Genomic DNA, 25,511 nt, shown 5'->3' on the forward strand with positions numbered 1-25,511 from the left:
CTGATAGTATCATACCTATTGTTCCTCAGGTGAGCGATGTGGCCCATGGGCCTCTTGTTTATGAAAATATGATTTGTTTTATTAGTTAACCGTAAATATGGACCATGTAGTGGGTTAGCGTGGTACGCTTTGTTGATTGACAGGTCAATGATATTGTAGTTTGCAGACGTGTTTATTTCATAAGAACATTTTTACAATATAAACGATATTCATATATACATGTATGTATAACTATATACATCATGGCAGACGATAAATTGTGAGAAAATGATTGCCCATAGCTGCGTAAAATCTTTTTGAGAGAAGGGCGTTATGGATTCGATTTACGTGTACTTGAAGATGATTTCGATCTGTTGGTTGTGCGTAACGACGATTTTTGGAGACGGTGTTGTCCACAAGTGATGAATTCCCAAAGGATACTTCTGAAACGATATGACGTCATTACATACAGAAAAAAATTTAGAGAGTAGTTCAGTTGCTCTAATAGCTGGGATATTTCTTTGTAGAGATTAAAAGCTTCGTTATTACTCGCGAATGCGCTGATTTGTAATTCGTACGCGGCGTTGTGAAGAACCGTGATTGGCAAAACGAAAATGATGTAAGCAATGACAACACCAATAAGCATAGCAGTGACGCGACCGTCATCCTTAACTTTGTTAGAGTTGGACCCCGTCATAAATAACCTCTTCTGGTTGTGGTGGACCAGTTTAAAGATGATGAGGGGAGTAAAGGTCAACAGAATTACCATTGGTATGATAGAATACAAACTGGACCCTGCCCTCAACATAGCACCGAAGCGCTCTCTAGCGGCAGCGTTGTTCCGGTCATAGGCGTCAGGTTGGCATTTCCCCGATACAACTTTAGAAGCATAACTCCAGGCCCCAGTGAAACCGAAAATGATCAGATACACTGCAAGAATTCCAATAAGTAGTGCTCGCTTCGAAACAACCAACTTCGCTTTCAGTGGAAACCATACTGCTATAAATCGTTCGATGCAAAGACCGACTACAAACCACGATGACGTCATTTTCGAAGAGCGTCTGATAATGAAGTAGATTTTGCAGGTGACGTCATGAAGGGCTCTGACATCTTGCCCGACTATTTTGATGAAAAAAGCTTTATTGAAAGGTTGTGTCAAAAGTAGAACAATGTCCGATACGGCTAGACATATCAATAAATATGACGAGGGTTTGAGAGAGAAAAAGCGAGACTTCATGATGACAATCGTAATAAGATTTCCCGCCACTCCAATGGATACCGTAGTTGGCAGAAAAATGTAATTAATGTAGTCGATCACGCTGGGGTCTTTGCTCTGTGAACCGGAAGTAGACACAGATCTGTTGGTGGCAAATGTTGATGAGTTTTGCCACTCGTTACCTTGGGTAATATTTGCGTATGCCATTATTTCATCTAAAAAATAAAAAAAAAAGAATCTAAAACTAAAAAGATAACCTTAAAACACCGCAATAATTTCTAATCAACAAAACAATCTTGTAAAGATGATTTAAGTTGCTTAACAAACAGATGGCCAGGTAGACCTTGTTTTGCATCATATTTATAAATAGCTTTACTTGGTCCTTCACTAGAACAACTTGTTCAAATTAAGAGGGTGTTCCGTTTTCACCGTCAAAGCGATGATACATGTAATTTTGCGATATTTCGAGCAAAAAAAGAAGTAATGTCAATGCAGGGATTTTTGTAAGTCGGGGATGATGTATGAAATCCAGACCCTACATATACCGTCATTTTTCATATAACTGAACTTCTCTTCTTGAGGAAGATAATTTCATTGAGAAGTAAGTCAATTACACTGGTAGCAGAAATAAGATCCAAAACAATTTGATAAAGGGAAAATCTATGAAGTTTATGGTGCTTATATAACTTGGACCTTAGATTCAAATTTGGTGAATGCAACAATAAGCTGTAAATTACTCAACAATCGTGTTTAGAAATTTTGAAACAGTGACAAAATATCTGGTAGTCCTAATTATAGTTTTTTTTCAAGGTTTCTGTTTTGTCAATTTGATATTGTACAAAGAAGTTATAAAGTTTTCGGTAACATTATCCTTTGCTTTAAACTAATCAAAGAAAAAGGCTGTTGTGACCGGAAACGAGCACCTTACAATAAAGAAGGACCCTGAATAACTGTATTTATAAGCCCAGTCTAATTACTGTCATTAGGTCTCGTCTGCTCAACAAATACTAAATCTGCAACCCAGTAGACTTCCGTAAGGAGGTTTTTGCAGAAATTGTCTCCTCGGAGAAATCATAATAGCTCTACCAATTAAGGTACGGGAAATCCACGATCTATTGTAGCTTCGAACTTTTATTACACGCCAGGGACTAGAAACTTAAAGCCACATGTAGTGATTGGTGACCAATTCATTGTATTGGGAAGGTAAATCCGAAGAGTTCAAGACATGTATAAGAATGGAAAAAGAATTTGCGTCAAATATTTATTTGTTTAGATCAGATCGAGGTAGTTCTTTTAGAAGAGGCCATTCTATTCTTAAACTAATAAGAGGGTTTGATGGTCATGGCTATTTTTGAAACCTTATTTATCTGTACAAAGATAAAGGAATAGTAAGAATTTTAAACCTTAAATTTAATAATTTACCCCAATAGTGATAGCTTATGGCGAATACATCATATTTGAAATTTTAAGGTAGATCGAAAAAAGGAATATTATAAGAATTCTAAACCTTAACAGTTTTCCCCAATAGTGATAGCTAATGGCGAATACATCATATTTGAAATTTTAGTAGATCGTATTTGTAATATGTTGACCAAAAATTAAATATGACAACTTTAGACAAGCATGAATTAATCTCCTGCAAGAACCTGTTTTTAGATAAGAAATATTAATAGACTGCTTTTTTTGAGGTTTTGACCCTGGGATGTCAATCTTCATTTCCACGCATACTTTAAAACTTCATCCTGTCATCACCAATCTTCAGGTTTGATTCAGTTCAGCTCTGCATTTCTATCACTAGGTTATTGACATCATAATTAGTTGGGTTTTGTTTCTGAATTCTACCGTAATTCATGTTCTATGGTTACTAATTAATATCTCGGTTAATGAGTACACAACCACAACTGATGAACAAATGTTATTACGTTAATAAATTGAAAAATTGTATTTTCATTTTTGTGGAAATTTTGGAAACGTTGTTACTTTTGGCATTTGTACACGTCAATCGTGTTGAAAACTTTACATATTTTAGATATTTTTCTTGTAACAACATATGGTGAAAAGATCATGAGTGAATAAGAAGGAAAAATACCAATATATGTTAAATTACGTTGAGTGCAATTAATTTCAAGCAGATATACTAAGAAAGCATGCACTGCAGAAAAATTACATATAACCGGTTTAGCAGATAATGTAACATTTAACATATCGTTGAAATCGTACTTTTGAAAAAAGAATTGGATATGTACTAGTTAATATTTTTAACACATCTCATTCATCGATGTTTTTTAATTTTGCGCGTAATTTTTTTTAAAAATAGATTTATTTTAAATATATCTTATAACTCAGGTTTATGTTCAGTAGGTATATTTTTTTCTCTAATGGAATAATGATACATGTAGTTATATAACCGAAGTATTTTTTACTCAATTACGCGCCACGTAACTTACTGAACGGACATCAGCGTAACTTTACGCGTCACGTAACTTACTGAACGGACATCAGCTTAACTTTACGCGTCACGTAACTTACTGAACGGACATCAGCTTAACTACGCGTCACGTAACTTACTGAACGGACATCAGCTTAACTTTACGCGTCACGTAACTTACTGAACGGACATTAGCGTAACTTTACGCGTCACGTAACTTACTGAACTATCCTCAGCGTAACGAAAAAGTATGAATCTGTGCAATTTGCCACAACTGTATAGCTACAACTTGACTAATAATTAATCAATTCTTTTCATACCAAGCTTTATTGTTATTTTTATTGGTTCTCTGTATACATATATTTACACAGATATGTAATTAGATAGGTTGCATGTTTTAACCGTTTGCCCTTTAATGATGGATTGCGAAGCAAATTCATTTAATATGCTTATTCTGTAATGAAATAATATTTGAATTCATATGTAAATCGGTAATATTTCTGTACAATCTAAAAATCAAATTAAAGTCAACAAAAGTTTAAAGCGCTAATACTCAAAAGGACTTTAATTCAACGATCATCTGTTGATTTTTTGTGCTGATTTTTTTAAAAAAAATATTCTATTATTTTTTAAAATCAGTTTGATATTTATTTTTTTTGGCAATAACACTTTTAATGTCAGTAAATAAACAGTTTTGCAACCAGATTTTTCATCAACGGTAATAGACAAAAATTAATTCGAACTACCAAATTATGAAACTTACCAATGCAGTATGGCCTTCCGCTATCTATAACGTCTTGGGTCCCTGCAATGATCCAGGCTTCCCCGCGACTTGATTCTCCTGACGGTGGGTAGGGAGATTTATACCCCAGATGACTTCATCCTTGATCATTAAATGGTCACGTGGGTTCGTCCATTGTCCGTTCTACATGTTTACATAAACACATAATAAATCAGCGAATATCTCCAACAAAGAGATGTCAAATAAATCTGTTCATTATTTGGAATTCTCTTTTCTCGTTAGTGTGATACATTGAATTTGCTATTTTAGCTTCTAGAGAAATCTCCAAATACAGGTTTTTTTCGCAGATTGGTTAATTGGCATGATGAGTTGTCAGATCGTTACGAAGACGAATGCTGCATGTGGTGAAATATGTCAATAACATAGGTAGTTGATAGTTTCAATAATAATCATGCTACTTTCATATTGTAAATTTTGAATTTACTGGATGGGTGTAAATACGTGTACGTAAAGAAGTGTTGCAGAAAAGACGGGATTTTTCCCTGAAGGGAAGAGTGACATTTAATACCCGTAACGCATGAAAAGTTGTTCTTAATATAGACATAGCTATAGACGACGAAAAAAAATACAGATGGTAATATACTTCAAATTGACAAGTATTTCATTATATTTATTCCAACATTAATATTTTTTAAATATTCGATATACCTGTATTACCTTTTATGCAGTGGAAACAAAAACTATGGAGAAAATTCAACCATTTCGGGATTCGAACATAAACGGAAGTTCAATCATGGACTGTGTTCGCTAACCTGTGCATCATGTCGACTAAACTAGACATTAAAGGACGAAGGAAATTTAACACAACGTTCCTAATTTTTGAAGGTGTTCATAAGTTTTTTCCCCAAAAAGTTAGATTTTTTTAAAATATGCTTCTTTGAAACATGCAAAAATCGGAAATGACAGTTTTGAAGAAAAATTCTGACTCTTGGTGTTAATTTTTACAATTCAAAAAGTTTCTAATAAATGTAGCAAACGATACTGGGTATAATTTTAGCGGATTGATTTTGTGTGTGTGTGTGTGTGTGTGTGTGTGTGTGAGTGAAAGTGATCGCAAAAAATTAGCAAAAATTAAAACATTATGTTAATAATACATGTTTGGCAATAATTTGTCGTTTAAGGTGTTGAACAATACCAAAAGTTGTCCACAACAGTAAGATGTAACCTAACCTTGTCAAAACGACATTTTATGAGAAAGAGTAATCAAAAGCATAGATACCTTAAAGTTTCTTGTTAAATTTGAAGCTATGTTACCACTCTTAATAGGAACTAATCCTCGAAAAAGTCTTCACGAGAAATTTCCAATTTTCAAGACATGATATGCATGTATGAAAATGTAAAATGATTTTTATAAAAAGACTAATGACCAATGCTTGCTTCTTAATTGATAGGAAACATGCTCAATAAGATATATCAAATGATACCCGAATATTTCTTGTAACTTCTACGAATAAACGCGTACTTTCAAAAATAAATGTGAAACATAAGCAAGTAAGCGAGTTACTTTTGCAAATGAACTCGACATGTTTTCAAATAAAACGAAACCTTTCATAATACATATTAAATTCCTTAATAATGCAAATCTGTCGCCAAATATAAAAGATATTTAAAACAGGAACAAGATTAAAATGATAAACGAAGACACTGTTATTTCAATTGTCCTTTCTTGACACCCTCTAGAACAAATGGAATGCGATCTAAAATAAGATGTCATAGCAATACCGTCTATCCGGTGATTTTCGCAAACTAATTTTCGGAAGGGGGGGGGGGGGGGTCGCGATCTTTTTCAAATCGCAAAATATTGAATACGCAGAAATTATATCCTGTATTTTTTTATGTAAGAAACTTTTGAAATGGCAAAAAAAAAAAAAAAAAAATGACTGACGCAAATTTAAAATTCTACATATTTTTCGCATTTTCGCAAATTTTGTGACACGCAAAAAAAAAACCCCTGGATATACGGTAAGTTATGTCTCGGAAATAACGCGTCAAATCGCGAAAATAACCCATTTATTCGCGACAATAAATTGGTTAGATACAAAGGGATACAATAGGGTGCCATATCTACCCTAGTAATCAAACCAACAAAAAGAATTTTTGCGCGATCAAACTAAAAACAAGCAATAAAGTTAATGTTTACAAAAATAAAGCTCGCAATTCGATCCAAATAAAGGCAACAATGACCTTGTCTCGATGACAAAAAAATCTATGTCACCTGATTTCTTTGTAAAATTTTAACATTCATAAGAACCTTTCATCAGCCGACGGTGGGGTAAGCAAATCCCCCAGACACAGGACAGGAACTGTCGCTCATCTTGTTCATTGATTTAATGAATTTATTTCTTTGAAATTTCAGATTTCTTATTCCCTACAAGACCATGATGGGCTGACTGTATTTCAGATTTAATCCATTTCTGTCCACAACATTATTATGAATGAAACGCGTGGGACTTAGTAAAACATTGGATAATTGTCAGTAAATTCTCCAACAGAAATCTCTATATTAATGGAGTTTGGTATTAATCTTTTTAAAATTCAAAAGACGGTCGTCAACCTTATATTATGAATAATATTCTATACGTACATAAAGCAATATATTCCCAAACGCTCAGGCAACAAGAACTTATACTTCAAGCGCAACACACAATGTAGTCCGCAGAGAAATGAATGCTTCATTAATTGCCATCAACAAATGATTAACATTGATCAATATACGCTTACATAATCACGTTGATTCTTGACACGTGCGTAGGGATTTATGTAGATATTGCGCTGAATAAAATTCTTTGAGGTTTTGATCCATACTTGCAATCTGAACAGGTAATTAAAATTAACGTCAAATTACAGCAATCCGGAATACAGGATACAACCGAGTTCCACAGAGCTCTAAATTAATTAATATAAACCTAAATTATATCTTTGATTTTTTTTTAAGGATACTTGCAGGATAAATGGATTCAATTTTGCGCAGCGATTCCATTACAAAAAATTGGAAATTAAATTTAAAATACATTAGTCCGGGAATTACTAGTATCTAACTAATTGTTGAATGTTTCAATTTCTTTGCTAATCGAATGCAATAATCAATTGAACTAATGCGCCCGGTTATTGAAATGATGCGTGATCAATCTGAATTGATGCGCGCAATCCTAACTTAATAAATAACTGATATGCCTAGTTAAAATTGTGCGCATGCTCATTGATTTAAATTGATAATACACTATCCTAAAAAATGAGTATTTTATTTTGATATACATGTAAGTATGGTAAACCATTGGCATATCTTTGTTCTACTGTAATATTTGTATATGTCATAATATGGGATCTCTTTAGTTAGCAGTTAAAGAAAATGTTTCAACTAACTAGAATGCAACATCAACATGTAGACCAACGCAACTACATCGATATTTATCAAAGAAACAATTTTAAACCATCAAAATAAGAATAAAAGTACTGAAGTACTGACGGAAGTTGATTTTATCGATTATCATTTATTTTAAAATCAATTTATCTTGCATGGCAGTTAGTTTCTAGTTCGTATTTGAATTACGCACTTTTTTATAATATGAATTTTTAGACTTTTCCGACAAGAATTTCGAGAAACCCCATATGAATCATGTTGTGTAATATTTAAAGATAGATTTCAACGACTAGTATGTATTAGTTATCGAAACAATTCTAAAAATTGTATGGATCCAAGCACTATTGATATCTAACTCTAGTCTCGTTTAACTAGACGCTCGGCTGTCTCCGTTAATATCCGACAAGCAAGAGAGCCCCCTCTTTGCTTGTCGCAGATTTCCGGAGACAGCAGAGCGTCTGGTTGAACGAGACTATATTAACTCTGGCGTAGGAATACATGAGACTACAAAAATACAAAAAAAATAGTTTGAGATGTGGTTATGGAGAAGAAACATCTGAAGAATTTCAATTGATTGAGAGGGTTGGATGGGCGTGGCCATTTATATATATATATATATATATATATCGACCATAACAATCTCCTTGAGATGAAGAGCTTTCTTTAGGGATATCAGAAAATTGTCCACCTGATTTTTTTTCTTTACGAGTTACGAGGCTATATTTTTAATAGCAGATTTTTTGGGCAATTAGGTGAGGATTTTGCATATTAGATACTAGCTATGAACCCAAAAACAGATGTTCCAGCAATGCGTGTACATAGAATTTTTAATGTTTTTGACACAAAACTCCATTGTTTTATTATTATCAACTTACAATAGTACTTGATAACAGTCGCTTCATTATATAAGTGAAAAACTAGAGTATAGTATATTTTAAACCCTGTTGCATGTAATAAGGTTTTATCTCATAAGGATAAACTGGGTTAATTAGTGAATTGGGTCATTTTTTTTTAAATATTTTTCGAGAAAGGGGCAGTTACTCTTATTAGTTGGTCAAATCCTATTTATCCCCTCTCGGATTCCCCATTTGTCAATTTCAGAAACTTTGTTTAATTGGCGAGCATACACTATCGACCTTCCCTTTTTAGCTCGCCTGAACCGAATGTTCAAGTGACTATTATCCGTCGTCCGTCCATATGCCCGTCTACCTGTAAACTTTTCTTGATCCACTGGGTCATCCTTATGGAGAGAGGATTCTAAATCGTTAAAAATAAAATGGACAAAACACTTTTTAACGGGAGATAATCACCAAACGGGGAAAATCGAGTAGATATCTTCAAATCTTTTTCTCAAGGGCCACCAGAGATGCCAGTACATATATTTACAGCAATACTTTTTATGTAATGAAAATTCTAAAAACACTGATCCCCGGACCTATACCGATGCCTCGAGAGAGGTTCGAAGTTCAACATATAGAAATATATCGGAATATATAATGTTTAAAAATCTTTTTTACATCAGTAGCAGTGCCGATCGGTGTCCACGTGACTGTCTTAAGCGATATATAGAACCGCTTTGGTTGACTTACAATACCCCCACCACCCATAACCACGGTCTGCTTAAAATCAAACTTCCCACCACTAGCTCCTTTATTTTGATGGTTGCGTGGACAAGACCTAAAAATACTGTGTGTTTAGGGTAACCCGACCTAACCTACAAAAATGCCCCGGTCCTACAGTTTTTAGATGTCTGTTTTTATCCGATTGTGATTTTCATATCATTTCCATGAAAACTCGTCTTTAAATATGACACAAACAAACATTCCTAGGATTTTATATTTGTATTTGTGCCCTCATGGAAAAAAATATATAATTAAAAAAAACTTACCTACCTAGCCTAATTTTTTCATCAGTGTTACCCTAAACACAATTTTTTTCCTAGGCCCAGTCAAAATAAAAGTCGCCTCTGACGGTTTCATTTTAATCAGGCTGGCTTTGTGTCTGGGCTCAACTTTTATTGGGTTTTTTTCAAAACAATTATGTAATTGTTTACACGTTGTAATGGTTGTTTATTTAACTATTTTTTCATACATTTTTGTTTAGTGATTTTCGCGATTTACATTTGAATGTAATTTGAAAATTCTATTCATATGTACTTTATTCCCCATTAATATTGATAAATGTCCCATGCAAGTATAAGGCATATCGACAATGCCATCAATAACATATACATTATCACATGTTCAAGATTATTACAGTATATAAGTTGGCTAGATGTTTTTGACAAAATTTTTAATGAAAAACATATACACGCTTCTATACTAAAGAGAACAACGGGTAAATACAACTGGTACAAATTGGTATTTATCTTCTTGTATTTTCTAAGAAAACGCAGTATATGTATTTTTTGTGATGTCAATACCTTCATTTACCTCATGAATCACCAATGCAAAGAAAACATTTTATTTGACCAGTCGGCAGGGATGCTTACTCCTCCTAGGTACCTGATCCCAATTCTATCTTTTTAGAGGTCCGTGTTTGCTCCGCTTTGAATATGTATTTTGCTATATGGATTTTTGAGATGGTTGACAGTTTGTTATTGTCATTTTTCATTGTTTAATCAAATTTAGATAATTAAATTACAGAACTCACGGAGACGAGGCATCACCATTATGAGAAAATCTTTATCATAAGAAAATCAAAGTTAATGATCTTGATAATAATAATATTGTAGTGTGATATGACACATTATCATATAATATCATATTATACAAAATTGTATGAAAATCATATTACATGTATATGTAAATGTATTTACATTTTTCAGTGTCTTTACCTGTGATAAAATTATCGATCGATTTTGTACTATTACAGTCCAATTACTTCAAATGAATTATAATTTATGCGCCAGTGGTGTTTGCTTATTTATATTCGAGGACTTAATCGTACAATGACTGAAAATTATATTAATATAAGTAATAAGGAATCATTCTTTGTAATTTCTGGCTTTATTGGATTTGATCACGCTCCGACCAAAATTATCACCTCATAATACTCAAAGAATTATTCATTCATATTGCATTGTTAGTCATGATAGAGAATTTTTCAATACACTGCTATTCAATACTTTACAATTATTGCTGTTTTTAGGTCAATATGATGATTAAGCTACCCGAGAAGTACAATATTCACCTCGCCTACGGCTCGGTGAATATTGTACTTCTCGCATAGCTAAATCATCGTTTTGATCGAAAAAAAACAAGCAATATTTATTTTATTACATGATTCAGCGACGAATCGATAAAGAAATGATATCAAACAACGTTTTCGTTTGAAGCCATAGCCGAACAAATTGAGAAACGCGATGTTTCATTGGACGATCTATTTTTAGTTCAATGTAGAGAAAATCGAATGTTATCCTAGGTCACGTGCAGACCACGTGAATTTTCGAGATAGTTAGATATGAGCCGATCAAAGAGCTAGGAATTAATCAATCATATAATAAAATGTTTTGTTATACTTTCATGTTAAATACTGAAATCTGATTGGTTAAGACGCAGTTAATAATATTTACTATTACCCTCAGCGTTAGCAACGCACTTGGCAACGGGTAATATTAAAAAATGTTACATGCACGAAAATTATGCGCGTACGGTTCGCTGTAGAATTCACGTTATTCCTATATAAAAGCAGTAAAATTTTCTTAAAAATTTTAAAAAAGACATTCAGTATAACAAAATAAATAGTGCCTGATTGGGAGGATAACAGTTGAAATTGACATCCTTCGAAAACCATTGTCAACCTCCGCTTCGCGTCGGTTGACAATGGTTTTCTCGGGGTGTCAATTTCAACTGTTACCCTCCCAAACAGGCACTATTTATATAGTATCGTATGATTCTACAGTCACGTTCTAGAAGTATGTATTTTTTCCGTTTTTCCTATACATTTCATTGAAAACAAAACTTACTTTTATCAAATCTCAGAAACAGAAGGTTGGAAAAATATCTAAATATTATGCCAAAAAAAAGTGAATTTGTCTATCCATGTCTTTTCAAACCCCGTCAAGGGTTTACCTTTTGATGATTCTATTTAAATAAAAAATGGTTTTCAATGAAATAAATAACGTAAAGAGAAAATTGACACGAGGGAATATAACATTGTGTAATATAATAAATTATGATACTTTATAATGTCATGATGCAAAATAAAATTGTATCATATCATATGATATTGTATCTAGATATGATATTGCTATTCCAACATTCAAACCAACTAATTACACATTTGGTCTAGCAACAAGATATATGAGATCAAGCTCTGTATATGAAGCCTCCTTTTAACCGTCGAGTCGACTATTTATGAATAGAATTTACTTCTTTTTTGTCACCAGCTATAAGACCTTAAGGTATCCTACTCCTCAATGTTCTTGTATCAAGAATTTCTTGAGGAGTATACCATTGAAATCTGTAGACAAAACATTTGTATGTTTGATGAATTCAAATGGATTTTCTTTATGAATGATGTGTAATAATGAATTAATAATCTTTTTGTGGTGATTAAATTAATAAAATAATATTCATTTAAAATATAATGATTATCTGCGCGATGAAATCAAAACATGAGGAGTGAAATACCTTCACACAATTGAAGTTGTTCTAAAATATTAAACCTGTCTAAGCATCTAGATCATCGAGATCTCTCAGTATTTGAAGCTACTTCTGTAATTTACATAGCCAAGTCAACTATGCAAGTTGCAACTACGGAGGTTTAGTGAAGTTAGGACCAGTAGTAAATGAGATATAGTCATCATAGTGCATCTGCTCCAAAAACCTTTCATCCTTCTTCCAGCATCCGAAACCTAATACCAAGATTCAGCATTCATGCCTGTCAATTGCATTAGTATCATAAGATGCATCATCCATGCAAGTTTGGTGAAGATAGAACAAATAACTTAGATACGCATATCAAAGCGCTTCTGCTCCAAAAATTTTAACCTGCTCAAAAACCTTATCCTCCTCTAGCATCTGAAATTTATGGCCCAGATTCAGCATCCAAATCTATCAGGTCCGTTAGTGAGTCCATATGCACAATTTGTGTTTGGTGAAGATAGGACAAGTAATAACTTAGATACAGGACCTGCAACAAAATCTTTAACAAGGTCTGAACTCTGACGCCCAGGGTATGGCATTAGCTCCTCCTAACTTCGTCTCCATGTGCTAAACATGACCAGATATGCTCACTGGGGATTCAACACAGGTGAGCTAAAACAAGTCATGTTCAACATTCACGTTTGTCCGATATATCCCTTTGAAATAGATTCCTAGGTAGTTGCTATGGTAAACTGATAAGAGATCATAATCAAATTTGCAAAGTTCTTATTTCTAGATGGTACCCTGAACTGTCTCACTGAACCTTATGAACAAAAAAATAATTAAGAAGCTTTGTCAATTTTAATAACAGTGTATACATATATTCAATACAATTAACACAACCATATGATCTATAGTTAAACATTACATGTATATTACATGTCATCTTCAGCTTAATCACCTCTCAGTGTTATATTACATTATTTGCTATATATATTTGACTTGTCTTGAAGGGTTCCATTATGTTTACAATAAAAACAAGAGGCCCATGGGCCACATCGCTCACCTGAGGAACAATAGGTATGGTAAAGTCAGCTACATGGAGTCATAAAACAAACAATCTGGACAATGTACAATAATACATGTAGATCCTGTATAAATAAAATCCATTTTCCCCCCTTGGAACTCGGATAGCCCTGATTGCTGCCAATATTTACAAGAGCAGACTTTAATCACCGCTCCTGCACATATATAGGGACTACGCAGGCAGGGATGACCGCACACCTACGCAACTCAACAGGTACCAACGTTTACGCAAGCAGGGATGACCGCACACTTGCACCAACAGCTCAACCTAACGCAAGCAGGGAGTGCCTCACACTTGCGCTAGAAAGGCCTGAACACCAGCATGGATGACCATTCATTAGTGCTCCGCCGCTACCACCACCAATACAAGCAGATATGACTGCACACTTGTATTAATGCAATACAGGGCAGGAAAAACCGCACACTTTGTATCGAAGGTTAGAAAACACGTAGATTAGATAGAGCAAGGACGTTCACACACTCAATCTATCCATACCTGTTCAAGTTTAACCCCAAAACAGTCACTCATCGAAATGCAATAGACACTGTCCCTATATATGTGCCAACCTAAAATAATTCATAGTATCTAATAATTGGAAATCAAAAATAAACAAAATAATCCGGCCTTACCCAAAACTTCTTATGCAGAACAACTTATATACATTGAATATTTATTATTGTATAAAAATAATCATCACAATAATTGGTTAACAGTGGATGCATTAATTAAAATAATCAAGAATCAATAAATCAAGGGCAATAACTCAATACAGTAATACAAAAAGATTCTAATGAAAAAATAGCTGCCTGCTTCAATTTTATAGTCTTATCACATGTTGAGTATTGCAGTTCTCAAAAAGATCCTTTACAATTGTTTATATATGGGATATTTAGCTACATCAAACTCTGAACCTTCTTGTGAGGCCGAAGAATTGTCCTAGAGCCAAAGTTTTAACAATGATAAAGAATCATCTTGCTGATTAGTTTCTGAGAAGAAGATTTTCAAAGATTTACTCTATATATTCCTATGTAAAACTTTAACACCCCCCCCCCACAATGTGGCCTCACACTACCCCCAGGGATCATGATTTTCACAACTTTGAATCTACACTACCTGAGGATGCTTCCACACAAGTTTAAACTTTCCTGGCTGTTTAGTTTCTGAGAAGAAGATTTTTAAAGATTTACTCTATATATTCCTATGTAAAACTTCGACCCCCCCCATTGTGCCCCACCCTACCCCCAGGGATCATGATTTTCACAACTTTGAATCTACACTACCTGAGGATGCTTCCACACAAGTTTCAGCTTTCCTGGCTGTTTAGTTTCTGAGAAGAAGATTTTTAAAGATTTACTCTATATATTCCTAAGTAAAACTTCGACCCCCCATTGTGGCCCCACCCTACCCCCGGGGGTCATGAATTTCACAACTTTGAATCTACACTACCTGAGGATGCTTCCACACAAGTTTCAGCTTTCCTGGCTGTTTAGTTTCTGAGAAGAAGATTTTTAAAGATTTACTCTATATATTCCTATGTAAAACTTCGACCCCCCCCATTGTGGCCCCACCCTACCCCGGGGGTCATGAATTTCACAACTTTGAATCTACACTACCTGAGGATGCTTCCACACAAGTTTCAGCTTTCCTTGCTGTTTAGTTTCTGAGAAGAAGATTTTTAAAGATTTACTCTATATATTCCTATGTAAAACTTCGACCCCCCATTGTGGCCCCACCCTACCCCGGGGGTCATGAATTTCACAACTTTGAATCTACACTACCTGAGGATGCTTCCACACAAGTTTCAGCTTTCCTGGCTGTTTATTCTCTGAGAAGAAGATTTTTAAAGATTTACTCTATATATTCCTATGTAAAACTTTGACCCCCCATTGTGGCCCCACCCTACCCCCGGGGGTCATGAATTTCACAACTTTGAATCTACACTACCTGAGGATGCTTCCACACAAGTTTCAGCTTTCCTGGCTGTTTAGTTTCTGAGAAGAAGATTTTTAAAGATTTACTCTATATATTCCTATGTAAAACTTCGACCCCCCATTGTGGCCCCACCCTACCCCCGGGGGTCATGAATTTCACAACTTTGAATCTACACTACCTGAGGATGCTTCCACACAAGTTTCAGCTTTCCTGGCTGTTTAGTTTCTGAGAAGAAGATTTTTAAAGATTTACTCTATATATTCCTATGTAAAACTTCGACCCCCCATTGTGGCCCCACCCTACCCCCGGGGGTCATGAATTTCACAACTTTGAATCTACACTACCTGAGGATGCTTCCACACAAGTTTCAGCTTTCCTGGCTGTTTAGTTTCTGAGAAGAAGATTTTTAAAGATTTACTCTATATATTCCTATGTAAAACTTCGACCCCCCATTGTGGCCCCACCCTACCCCCGGGGGTCATGAATTTCACAACTTTGAATCTACACTACCTGAGGATGCTTCCACACAAGTTTCAGCTTTCCTGGCTTTCTGGTTCTTGAGAAGAAGATTTTTGAAAATTTCTCGAAATTTTTCATTAATTTCTAATTATCTCCCCTTGAAAACGGGTGTGGCCCTTAATTTTCACAACTTTGAATCCCCTTTGCCTAAGGATGATTTGTGTCAAGTTTGGTTGAAATTGGCCTAGTAGTTCTTGAGAAGATGTTGAAAATGTGAAAAGTTTACGGACGGACGGACGGACGGACGGACAGACGGACAGACGGACAGACAGACGACAGACAAAATGTGATCAGAATAGCTCACTTGAGCTTTCAGCTCAGGTGAGCTAAAAAGTACTGTTTATTAAGGATACCTGCTTTCTGTTCCCACAAGCCCACAGTAGAAAACTGAGATATAAAAATATGTAACATCACAAAATCAAGGACTTTCATACACAGACCTGATCTGATTTGACTTGCATTTAATTTATGCAATTCATCCGTCTATATCTTTTGGAGGAGTTTAACAAAGCACAAACCAAGGGTGCTCATCTAAAATATTGTAAAGCTGTCTTAAAGCTGCGGTGTTAGTGAACACTTACGTTAAAACTTCAAGTGAAAATCTTTTTCCTGTGAAACAATTCAAAGAAAAAATTAATTCATAATTTAAGAATTACAGAAAAAAGAAAGCTTTTTGTTTACAAATAATTCATGTATTGACAGAATATGAGGTTTGGCTGAACTTATTTTAATTGTAAGCTTCAAGAACAAGTAATGTAATCTTTAAAATGATTGGTAAAAATCTATGCAGAACTTTTGAGTTGCAATGCAGTGTAATGGAAGACTTAAGATGATTGTTCTAAACACCAGAGTTATCTCCTCCTTGGCCTTCTTTGTATTTTAAATTATTGTACTTAGTCTCTGTGAAAGTGGAAAACAAGTGATATGTTTAAACTAGATAATAAAGCAAGAAATTCAGAACTCTTAAACTGTGTTAATAAAAGCATTATATTGGTTTATTCCTTGACTAGTGTTTCTTTGCCATTTGTAAAAATCTATTTACGTATAACAGTCAATGCAACGTTACAAATCATGATGTACAAATATAACTTACAGCATCATAACATTCATCTGTTTCCATAGAAACAAACTTTCCTTCCTCTCTGTTAAAATTTGACTATCTTAAAAACATTTTCATAAAAAAAATTGAAATAGGAGTGAAACAAAAAACCCAACCAAACCAATTGCTCAAATATTGCCTTGTAAGAAGGAACATCAGCATTACATTTATAAACTTGTTTAAACTGAAAGTAAGAAATGTTGGATTTTCTTTGGCTAAGGTTTTTCTCTTTTTCTATTTGATACTTACTTTGTTAAAACACACAAATAAATATAAAAAGCACCAAGTATTTTCAATTCAGCATATTTTAAGGTACAAATCGAATTGATGACTGCCATGATGATCATTTAAGTATAAAAAATGTGCTCATACAATCACCGGCACACGATAATTTTTGTACGAAACATTGAGCAAATCTCGACAAACAGAATTTCATTTCTTTTTCCTTTATAACAGGAACAAAACAGAAAATCTGCACACAAAAATTTGGATTTCATCGATTTGAATGTGTCTACTAATGACATATAAAGTCAATAAAAGATGGATGAATGTCTGTTGGGCAGTAATTGACAAGTGGAAAAGATATGATGACTAAGAACTGTACACATCCCCTAGTTGTTTTTTTTTTAATCTAAATAAAGAATAACAAGCAAAAAAGCAAGAATGATTACCCAGAATTCTCCTTTGTTTAAAAATATCACTACTTAACATGTGTAGACAACTTTTTCAGGAGGTCAGTGGCAATTTATCATAACAACAGTCAATTTGAGGTTCAGATTTTAACTACTGTGTCTAATTAGGAATTCAATTATAGGAATTCAATTAGTAAGTATGATCTTTCAAAACAAAAGTGATCTACAATATAATGATGGTCAGATCTATCAATAATGTACAATTTAGACATGGAATACAAAACATATTCTCCAAAAATCTTGCTAAAAATGATTTTGACAAGAATATTTCCTAGTAAAGGGACATAAAAATTTAGATGAAAAGTCGAGAACCATTTCTTTTCCGCAAAGATTATTCTACAAATTGAAAATTTCTGTTCACATATATGAGGTATTAATATTTACAGGGACAGGGGATGAATTCAGTGACTGTGAAGTGACATATTGGGACTACATCAGATAGATTTCGAAAAGTTGTTACTTTAGGTATAAACACTGATTACTTATAAAAAATCTGGCTTTTTGGGAAAAACAAAACTCTTTTGCATGCAAGAAAGAGATAGTAATGCTTGAGTGATGTACATTTAAATGAAAATGAAATGAAATAAATAATAACATGATATTTGTGGAATATGTTCCTGATTTTAGTCTACTTGATGTTTTGATAAAGCTGAAGGCCGCTTGTATGACAGGTGAGCCAGATACCTTAATGGAACACTGTAATAAAATCGAGGCACTGTTTAAACGGAGTGAGAATTTGTTACTAGCACTTCTTATATCTATATATAACAGGCACAAGGACAATATAACAATATACCGGTACATTGCATCTACACATCACAGAAATTGCTCATGCATTCACAAAAAAATCTAATGCTGTCCAACATACTCGCAACCACATTTAAACCAATCACACACTCTCTCTAGCACTTTACACCTATCTTCTCTCTCACTTGTAGTTTGCTGCTCAACAACAATTCTAAACACGATAAAAAACCTCTGTGTAACACTTCCATTGCAAAGTAAACCCTTGGCACGGTTTAATCCACCTCTTCCCTGAACACATTGCCACTTCCTGGACCAAGACTTTGAGCCTTGTAGGTCCGGCCTCCCTCAGGATCTCACAGTCATATGATGCCAGCAACACCGGCAGGGTGAAGCCCGACCGCCCTCCCTCTATCTCTGTACATCTGTGAAGATGGACACTGCGTCCTCCTATCTCACTGTGTCCTTACAGGGGCCAGGGGAGATCGTTAAAGTCAATAGGTCCTCCGAGACCTGCGTCAGCCTCGAGTAGACTCATGATGATCGACATGGCCGCTTCGTCATTGCCGTGCTCGCTACTCTGTCCCGTCTCGTTCTCCGTTGATTCTTGCTCGGCGATGACACCCTCGATCAGGTTAGTCTCGGCTGAAGCACTGGCTACTGATCCCGCTACAAAAGTGAGTGACCTTGTCAAATATAGTGAGTGACCTTGTGGAATATACCAGTACTGCTTTGTCTTACATGTTGTATCCATTGGCTATATTCAATATTTCTATATTCATATGCAGTATTACTGGGTGGATTAAATAAATGATTGATAAAATAGGTAGATAATTTTTTTTTTTAGAAATCTTAATCAATGACAATAAAACCAATATACAAACATTTTTTCCTATTGAATTTTTCAGCACCCCACAGAAAAATCCAGTCATACGATAACATATTGAGCAAGAGATCTGGAATCTTTCTTAAAATCTTTGCAATTGTCTACACTGTCATTATGAGGTTTTTTTTTTTAATAATTCTTTCATCCAAGGTCTATTTTTAGAACCATTTTAACAAGAGCTTGGACTTTGGGTAGATGTGCCAAACAGCAATGTGATGTAGGACTGTCTATTTCATTGCTGGCCACTCAGCCATTGCTCTTTGAAATCAACAAGATTTGTCTAGCTTTTGTGCTAAGACTATGCAAGCGGTGCATATTTTGCTTACACCAGCATCATCATTTTTAACGTGTTTTGACGCAAGAAATAGATAGTTACGTCCTACTGAAAGTCCATGGCCTTGTTAAAATGGTTCTATCATCAAATATGAGAAATATTTTCCAGATTTTCTGGAGGCCTGACCTGTGGAGGTAGACTGAGTGGGAACAGTCAAGCCGTTCTTTCTCGTCACAGCCACCTGGCTCGCTAAAGTTGCTGCAACCTCACTGGACACAGCAACCTCTGTTGCTGTTGCAACTGGGGGTTCAGATAAAGGAACTACAATAAAAAATCAGTTGTGTGACAACGTGAAAATAATAAAACGTACGTGTCTTTACTTTGTATGTATGGTCAATGTCCTGCAAAAATTACCTGGAACTTTGACAGCAAGTCCATTTGTTAATCCAAAATGTTTTCCCTGAGAATGAGAAAATCAATGAAATGAATTAACTAAAGTAAATACTACATTAATTAATATCCAAACAAGACATCACTAGTATCAAATATATCAGAACTCCTCTTTTAATTACCAGACTGATCTATAACCTGTGACAATGTTCTGTATCTTTTCATACGTACCGGAATGGCTGCTGGGCTAGCAACAGGGACAGAGTTTGTACTGTCTGCCAGTGTTGTGTTAAAGCCCCTAAAATTAAATAAAGCAAGTTTGTTGTATTCAAGCTTGATCACTGAACTATTGGACACATCAGTAAACTGTTCAGGAAATATGGCCTGATAAATACTCCTTCCTCCTTCTCTCATGCAGTGTCTTTTGATTAATAACTAAAACACTGTAAACAGTAAAACATGGTTATTGCGTACACGCTTATAATGAATTGATGCTTTCAGCAAAGTGATTTTCATTCCCCATGACTTTATTACAGGTTGTAAACTTGATGGTTATAACGAATTATGCTTATAACAGAGCACAACTGCCCGTCCCGGGCACTTCGTTCTAAGCGTGTTTTCCTGTACCTCTTCACCAGAATAAAACCTTTTTCAAGTTGGAAAATTATATGGAACTGAAAATAAGTGGATGTTAAATTCCATTTGAAAACTGTAACAATAGTGCCAAGTACATGAAGTACCTCTGCATTTCTATCATTTCCTCAGCTATCTGTCGCCCTATCCTGCCAGCACCCAGCTTGGTCCCCATGGCAACAGCTCCTGCCTCAGACTTTTTCTTCTCACCTGAGGTAGACTGGTTATCTGTGGATCAAAAGTAAAAAATTACGAAGAAATCAGACATTATAATATTGATATAATTAGAAATGAATCCCTGAAATTACATTCCAAGAATCCTGTAAACACAATCCACAAAACTGGTCCCCTTTTTATTTAAATAATTTCACGGTAAGTTTTTTTTTATAAATTGCTTTGCATATTAATAATTGCTTTGCAGTTTATAAATATTGAACTGACACAACACAGTTTGTATTTTTATTAAATTCAGTACCTATCGAGACTCATTCTTGATTAGATTCTGTAAATTAACTTTCATTCGGGATTATACTTAATTCGCGATTTAACAGAGAAAAGCTGGTTCAACTATTTTCCGTGATCAAGTCTTATTCACACTTGAAATACCATTGCATCCATACAGCAAAGACTGATTCATGACAAGAAATATTTGCGACAAGGAGGCTCTCGCAAACCTAGCTGCAATAATGTAGCCCTCTCCCGATTTTTTTTTTTTGTTTTTTTTTTTGTGGAGAGGGCTACAACTCCATAGGATCTCCGTAATGGTGCAAGTGCGGGAGTGATTCACTCCCGCAACGATTTCGTCTCAAATCGTTTATAAATGACAATAACATTTGCATTTCTTACCTGAACTCAAACGTTGTAGATGTCTATGGCATAAATTAATCCAAAAATATCAAGTATAGTCCATATATCGGTTACTTTTCGTGTATGTCAACAACGAAAGTTGAATTTGTCCGCCATGTCTACTGACCTTGACCGGTTTTATTATGGGACAGCCAATGAGAATTCAGGAGCGGATCTTGAACTGAATATAGGAATTCCCCTATTATAAACATAATTAACGCGGTAAATATGAATTTTCCATTATATACCATTTCCTTAAATGATGTTTTAGTGTTATAACGAGGTAAGATCAATTATTTACACTGACATTCACGTTATCAAGCCCATCAAAACTCCAAGCGTACATCCCATAAAATCACGCGAGAACTGTCATGGCTGCTAAAAAAGACGACTGGTAAACATGCTGATGTGTTTTATCTGGTTTTGATTTATATACGATTAATTTGTTTAACCTGAATTAAAAAATCATTTTATCTTAAGGAAGACAAATATAAAATCGATCTTTTCAGACCGATGTCAGCCGCATTAAAAACTTAATTTTGCACCATTACGGAGATCCTGTGGAATTGTAGCCCTCTCCAGTAAACATCAGATATAAAAAATCGGAGAGGGCTACATTATTGCAGCTATCGCAAACCCTGTGAATATTTCTAGCACATGAGGAAAAGTTGGTTTATAGTTTTTGTATTTCAAAACCTTACCATCTTTAAACTCCCAGTTATTGCTGCTGTCCATGACCTCTGACCCGGCATCTACACTCTGACCTGAACTTGTGACCTCTTGTTCCCTACAATCCAAACAACACTACCATTATTCTTCCATACATATAAACAATAGTTTAGAATTACTTTTGACATCTTTTTATTGCTTCACAAGAAGTTTCATGAGTTCTAAGGATTAATACCTTATCATATATTTTTCTCGAGTGCTTTCTTTTGCGTAATTTAGTGGAATAACTCAAACACAAAAAAATGAATCCAATAAAAAAGTTTACTGCCATCTTTATCATTGAAAAATTTGGGGGGGGGGGGGGGGGGGGTCAGCAAAAAGACAACTTTTGGATTTGAAGATTTTTTAATCTTTTTCATATTTAGCAGGTTGGTTTGTAACATTGAGAACACATTATCTTAGGGCCGATCTATCTCTCAATACAGGAGAGAGAAGTCTATTTACATAGAATGCTAAAGGTACTACCTGTACCATCAAACCAGATCAGAATGCCACCGATACATGGAGAGTATTGATACAACCTTATCAAAAGAAAGAGAACATATAGGCCTTGCCCTCACCAACATTCCTGTTAGTGAAGACAGTTCTCAACTCATATCTAAGATGTTATGTCTTACTTAGTAGCCTGAAAACTTCTAATCTTTCGGATACAAGAAATACACTGATCGAGAAGTTTGATGTAGTTCTACAGCTGATATACCAGTCATGTAGCTGATATTGGTCAGTATTACGCTGGCTGTGAAGGAAATAGAGATAGGAGAAGTCAAGGCCTTGCATGTTTACACTCACGGGACAAAAGTGTTGGTTGATACGATGTATTCCACTTCTTTGGTCCATGGATTCCGGAAACTAAAGCACTCCGACCTCAAGTGAATAAAGGAACCGTCCTTTATCTTGAATCTGTAGACATTTGTTTTCACCTTTTCTTTGGATTTTAAAACTGAAAGATTAAAAAGCATTTTCTATTAAGAATAAACATTACTAGAATCTTAGTTCACATTTGAGTTAACATAATCAATCTAAGCATCAACCATCAGATTTTTATCAAATTATCCTAATTAAGGTGGTATGGGACACTTCCATGTTGTGACGTATTGTTTATCGAAATAAACAATAAAATAAAGTGTAATTATATAAGTAGTTTCTTTTCAAAAATGGTCACCTAACTCCGTAGCGCAGTGGGTTAGAGGGTTTACTACAAACCTGTAAGTCATGAGTTCGAATCCCGCTGGGGGTTTTACAACTTTTACCTTTTCAAATATTTTTAAAAGCTATTTTTTGGTTAAATATTGTAAAATTTGAAAATTCTAAACCGTTGAAAGTTTTTCAATTATATAGTACTTTAATCCACATTAATATCGACAGATGTCCCATACCACCTTAAGTTATAATTCAAAGGGGTCAAATCATGTGTTTTTCTTTTACATTTTTGATTGTCAAAAAATTATTTAATAATATATGATTTCTTATTAAGATGTGTTAAATTATTTGTTTTTTGATTTATTACATGTATTTCTTTCCTTTTTTCTCTCTCCTGTAAACTAGTAAATAATTCCCTCATCATATTCTTTCACCTCAAGCAATGTACTGTTATATGTGATGTGTCCAACAAATGCAGAATACAACCATAAAACAGAATAGTGGTGTTGTGATTCTGCATGATTTTATTACAGTAACTGCACATGCATTGTTCTTCTGTTATGATTCTTGTAATTAAAAGTTAACTATAATATTTTGGTTTTGATAGTCATCATAGGTAGGAATTTGAGAAGCATAAGTTTTATTGTTAATGACAACTGTGATCATAGTACTAGCAAAACTGACAATCTGGCAGCACAGAGGAGAGTAAGACAACCAAGACTGTGAAAGATATACTTCAACACAAAAACAACCCAAAAACCAAAATCCAAAAACCATGAGAAATAAACATCAAAACATTGTAGTAAATGCAGTGGACCAAAACATGAGTCACATGACTAGGTTAGAACCCCAACAATTCAGGAACGGGCACCTAGCTCAACCACTATGACCCCTAAAGCAGCAGTCATTGACCTCTGCCTTAGATCTGTCAGGGAAAGTACACCTGAGGATCACCTGAATGTCCACATACACAGGTCACAAACAGTCAGCTAGCTCTCTGGATAACAGATACAGGAAGGTCACGGTCTGTCCTTCTTCAATAAACTCTTAACAACACAGACATTCTTGGTCTTTCAGAGTACTAACTAGTTCTATACAAAACTGATTGGCCATCAGCCGAGGAAAATTATATACAATGGCCTAATGCGGACAGTCTACATGTTCCCCATTTAATGAGCTCTGTGGTCAATGGAATCGAGAGAAGAAAAAAGATATAATGTGAAGGCTCAGTAGACATATGCAAATATCGTTACTATATATGGGAAAAATGAACCAAAAGATAATCGAATGCATTGAGTGTCTATGCAGGTATTAAGTGTCCTACAAGAAAGATGTGGTTAACCGAGCAATAAAGATGTTTCTGCATACTGACAGGAATTAGATTTAAAGGATCAAAATACCACAATAATTATTGTCTTGCACTTGTGATAAGGTTGACATAAAACCCTTATCATAAGATGGATCATTTACTTTAAATTATATGATATTAAAGCTCTTAATCAGTAAATAAGTTTATCAAAGATAACGCCATACATGTATATGTTTTTTATTCCATAATACATGTTTTTTTTATTCCGTAATATATGTGTTTTTAATATTCCATAATATATGTGTTTTTTATTCCATAACACATGTGATTTTTATTCCATAACATATATGTTTTTTATTCCTCTGAAGCTATTCTTTTTACCAGCATATGCAAAAGATGCAAATTTATTCAAGAATTGGTTTGTATGAAAGTTATTTGATTCTTTAATACATCTAGAAAAAATATTAAATCTTAATGATACCTGCTGTTTTTGTGAGGACAAATTCAGTCTCTAATTTCATTGTTTATTGGTATATGTCCTTTTATGTGCATTCTCCATCATACCTCAGAATGGTTTACAAATAAATTGGATGTTTATGTACTCTTAGTTATAAATAATCTTTTTTTGGGAGTATCTGCCATTATTTTGAATTTATCTACAAGATTTTAAGATCAACGAGCAACTTTAAGATATTTAATGGTTAGGCTGTCCAAAGTTAATTCTACGCTTAAGATAACACACACACATAGGTTTAGGAAAAATGTGTTTTAATAAAAACAAACTAATCCATATTTCAATTTGATCTTTTCAAATTTGATTTTACTAAAACACTGAAATCTTTAAAAATTTGAAATG

At 34.4% G+C, this 25,511-nt stretch overlaps 2 protein-coding genes across 6 annotated transcripts in view; both read right to left on the reverse strand.

Annotated features, from left to right (window-relative positions):
- Positions 1-153: 153 nt before the first annotated feature.
- Positions 154-4,521, reverse strand: LOC128191136 (lysophosphatidic acid receptor 6-like). 2 transcript variants are annotated; one of them, XM_052863211.1, is made up of 3 exons: positions 4,387-4,521; positions 746-1,410; positions 154-422 (listed from the first exon to the last, which is right to left on the reverse strand). In XM_052863211.1, exons 2-3 carry the CDS (start codon positions 1,400-1,402, stop codon positions 324-326), a joined length of 756 nt encoding a protein of 251 aa, XP_052719171.1. In that variant the 5' UTR covers positions 1,403-1,410; positions 4,387-4,521; the 3' UTR covers positions 154-323. The 2 variants fall into 2 exon arrangements, with proteins under 2 accessions (XP_052719171.1, XP_052719167.1); XM_052863207.1 differs by having other exon boundaries at positions 154-1,410.
- Positions 4,522-13,217: 8,696 nt separating this feature from the next.
- LOC128176367 (protein cycle-like) overlaps positions 13,218-25,511 on the reverse strand; it is a 41,466-nt gene continuing 29,172 nt past the window's right edge. For all 4 annotated transcript variants that reach the window (XM_052842655.1, XM_052842664.1, XM_052842637.1 and 1 more), the window contains 7 exons: positions 22,996-23,146; positions 22,179-22,264; positions 20,739-20,859; positions 20,230-20,296; positions 20,023-20,068; positions 19,795-19,929; positions 13,218-19,117 (listed from right to left, as the gene is read on the reverse strand). In XM_052842655.1, coding sequence (XP_052698615.1) covers positions 18,915-19,117; positions 19,795-19,929; positions 20,023-20,068; positions 20,230-20,296; positions 20,739-20,859; positions 22,179-22,264; positions 22,996-23,146 — 809 coding nt within the window. In that variant the 3' untranslated portion in view covers positions 13,218-18,914. The remainder of the gene's footprint in view (positions 19,118-19,794; positions 19,930-20,022; positions 20,069-20,229; positions 20,297-20,738; positions 20,860-22,178; positions 22,265-22,995; positions 23,147-25,511) is intronic.

The sequence above is a fragment of the Crassostrea angulata genome, chromosome 1 (assembly GCF_025612915.1).
Source record: "Crassostrea angulata isolate pt1a10 chromosome 1, ASM2561291v2, whole genome shotgun sequence".
Taxonomy (NCBI): Eukaryota; Metazoa; Mollusca; class Bivalvia; order Ostreida; family Ostreidae; genus Magallana; species Magallana angulata.

Bases quoted from the DNA above. Each gene is read 5' to 3' on its own strand.
- LOC128191136 (XM_052863207.1), bottom strand. From the start codon at position 1,402: ATGGCATACGCAAATATTACCCAAGGTAACGAGTGGCAAAACTCATCA.